General features: G+C 37.8%; 1 protein-coding gene across 1 annotated transcript in view; it reads left to right on the top strand.

Moving 5' to 3' along the window:
• MPHOSPH6 (M-phase phosphoprotein 6) overlaps window positions 1-1817 on the top strand; it is a 10802-nt gene extending 8985 nt beyond the window's left edge. The window contains exons 4-5 of the mRNA XM_003791300.3: window positions 622-716; window positions 1150-1817. Coding sequence (XP_003791348.1) covers window positions 622-716; window positions 1150-1282 — 228 coding nt within the window. The 3' untranslated portion in view covers window positions 1283-1817. The remainder of the gene's footprint in view (window positions 1-621; window positions 717-1149) is intronic.
• Window positions 1818-2087: the final 270 nt, after the last annotated feature.

Genomic DNA, 2087 nt, shown 5'->3' on the forward strand with positions numbered 1-2087 from the left:
AAAAAAAAAAAAAAATTCAGAGGATAACTGTCATGGAAAGTTAATGTGATAGAAAGATGCAAGATGCCCCGAGGAGTGTGGGCTTCACGAGAGATGCATTATCCACCCCAAAGGTCAGGGTGAGGCTAAGGTGCCCATTCCCTTCCTTGTACCAAGGCCAGCCTTCCGGTTCTTCTACCCCATTATTCACTGTCCCCTTCCTCCAACCCACCACCAGATGATTTACAATTACTCTGAACTGCAGTCTTTCTTCCATTTGACTCAATGAAGGGAAGGTCCAAGGAAATCTGAAAGTTTATTTTTTTCTTTCTCCCTCTCAGTCATGCTAGAAGTGTGCCTGCTTTAGTTATGAGCGATTAATAACAGAATTCAGTATCTCACAATTTAAATTCATCAACACTAAATATAACCTAGCGGGGCTTTGTCTTAACCATTTTTGGAGGTTTCATAGCTGACCTCTGTTACTATATTGTGCCGTATAGTTACAGGGAATCCCTTGTAAAGTTCAGCTAGTTCTCTAGGTTCCGTGACTTTGATTTTTCCACCTTCCAGTAAGTTTGACACTTGTTCTTTTCACAAGCCTTTTCTAGCCCTGATGGTCCACATTGGTGTATTTTGCAGAAACTGATGCTTCAGATGAATTCTAAGAACAAAGCAGAAGTTGTTGAAGATGAAACAGAGGAGGCTGATGTATCAGATGAAGAAATGGCTAGAAGGTAACCCTTGCCGTGGGCAGCTTTATAAGCTGGACCCTGAATTTGTGGTTCCCCCGTGTACATACAGTAGCTGTAAAGGGAATGCCCCAGCAGGAAGGTGCCTGTAATCTGCCTCCTCTCACACGGCCGCACGGGCATTCAGACCTATCACCAGCTGGCTTTGAGGGCTTATTTTCCAGTGCTGGTTCCAGTACATATTTTTAAATGTACATCTGAATTTATTTACAATCATATAAACCAGAAGAGCAGATAATTTAATCATTCTTAGAGAAGTTTATGGATTTTTTTTATTAGGCAGTTGCCTTTGATTATAGGTTTTTTTTGTTGTTGTTACTCTTTTTGTTGCATGTTTGGTTTAGTATTCTTGATAAGACTTGGTCCCTGTATTTTTTTTTCCTTGCAATTAAACTTGTGCTGTATATCATCTTAACAGATACGAGACCTTGGTGGGGACAATTGGGAAAAAGTTTGCCAAGAAGAGAGACCGTGCCAATTATGAAGAAGATGAAAATGGAGATGTAAAACCAATTAAAACAAAGAAGATGTTTTTGAAGCCCCAAGACTAAAACGGATGCCTCAAGAGATGGGTCAGGGACGGCTTGTGAAAGACAGCAGCGTATTTCAGAACTCACGCTGATGGTGTCTCCATACCTGTAATACTATAATGTCCATTTGTAAAGGGGTGTATCATTTTGGAAGCATGCTGTTTCTGAAACAGATATGTGATGGATGTTATACATCCTTTGTTAATAGTATTCATTAAGAGTATGTTTCTAGCCCTTGATCTTCAAACATACATCGGCACAGGGTTGCTTCCTAAAGATTCATTGACTTCAGGTTTTTTTGTAGTTCTCCAGTCACTGACTTTGAATGGACTCATAGAAATTAATACCAGTTTTTAAACTTATGTTTCACTTTGAATTATTAATCATGTGAGGCCAATTAATGCATACTTTTTGAAATCAAATATCATAACAATTCATTCTATGTAAATTCATCAAGAGCAAGCCTGCCTCTCCAGCCTGAAGCTTTTGCATGCCAGCAGGTCATTGTCAGTTCATGGTATTATGGGATTTTTGTTTAAAGCATTTAATTAATAGAAAAGGTTGTTTTGTAATAAACATCTACTTTGACTTTTTCTAATTTCTTACACTTTCAAATGAAACCCTTAGTCTAATTTAATAATTAACTTTTATCTAGGTAGTAACTAAAAAAATCTTATCAGTTTGGAATATAATGATGCATTAGCTTGAACCATAAGAAATTCCCATTGATGGATCAAAAACAATCATTAGTTACTTATGGTACAGACCAACAGAATTTATCACTGACCAGACCACCTCCTAGTCTGAACCCTATTCTAAATAAGTA

Source organism: Otolemur garnettii, unplaced genomic scaffold (genome assembly GCF_000181295.1).
Source record: "Otolemur garnettii isolate 467f Iridium unplaced genomic scaffold, OtoGar3 scaffold00047, whole genome shotgun sequence".
NCBI lineage: Eukaryota > Metazoa > Chordata > Mammalia > Primates > Galagidae > Otolemur > Otolemur garnettii.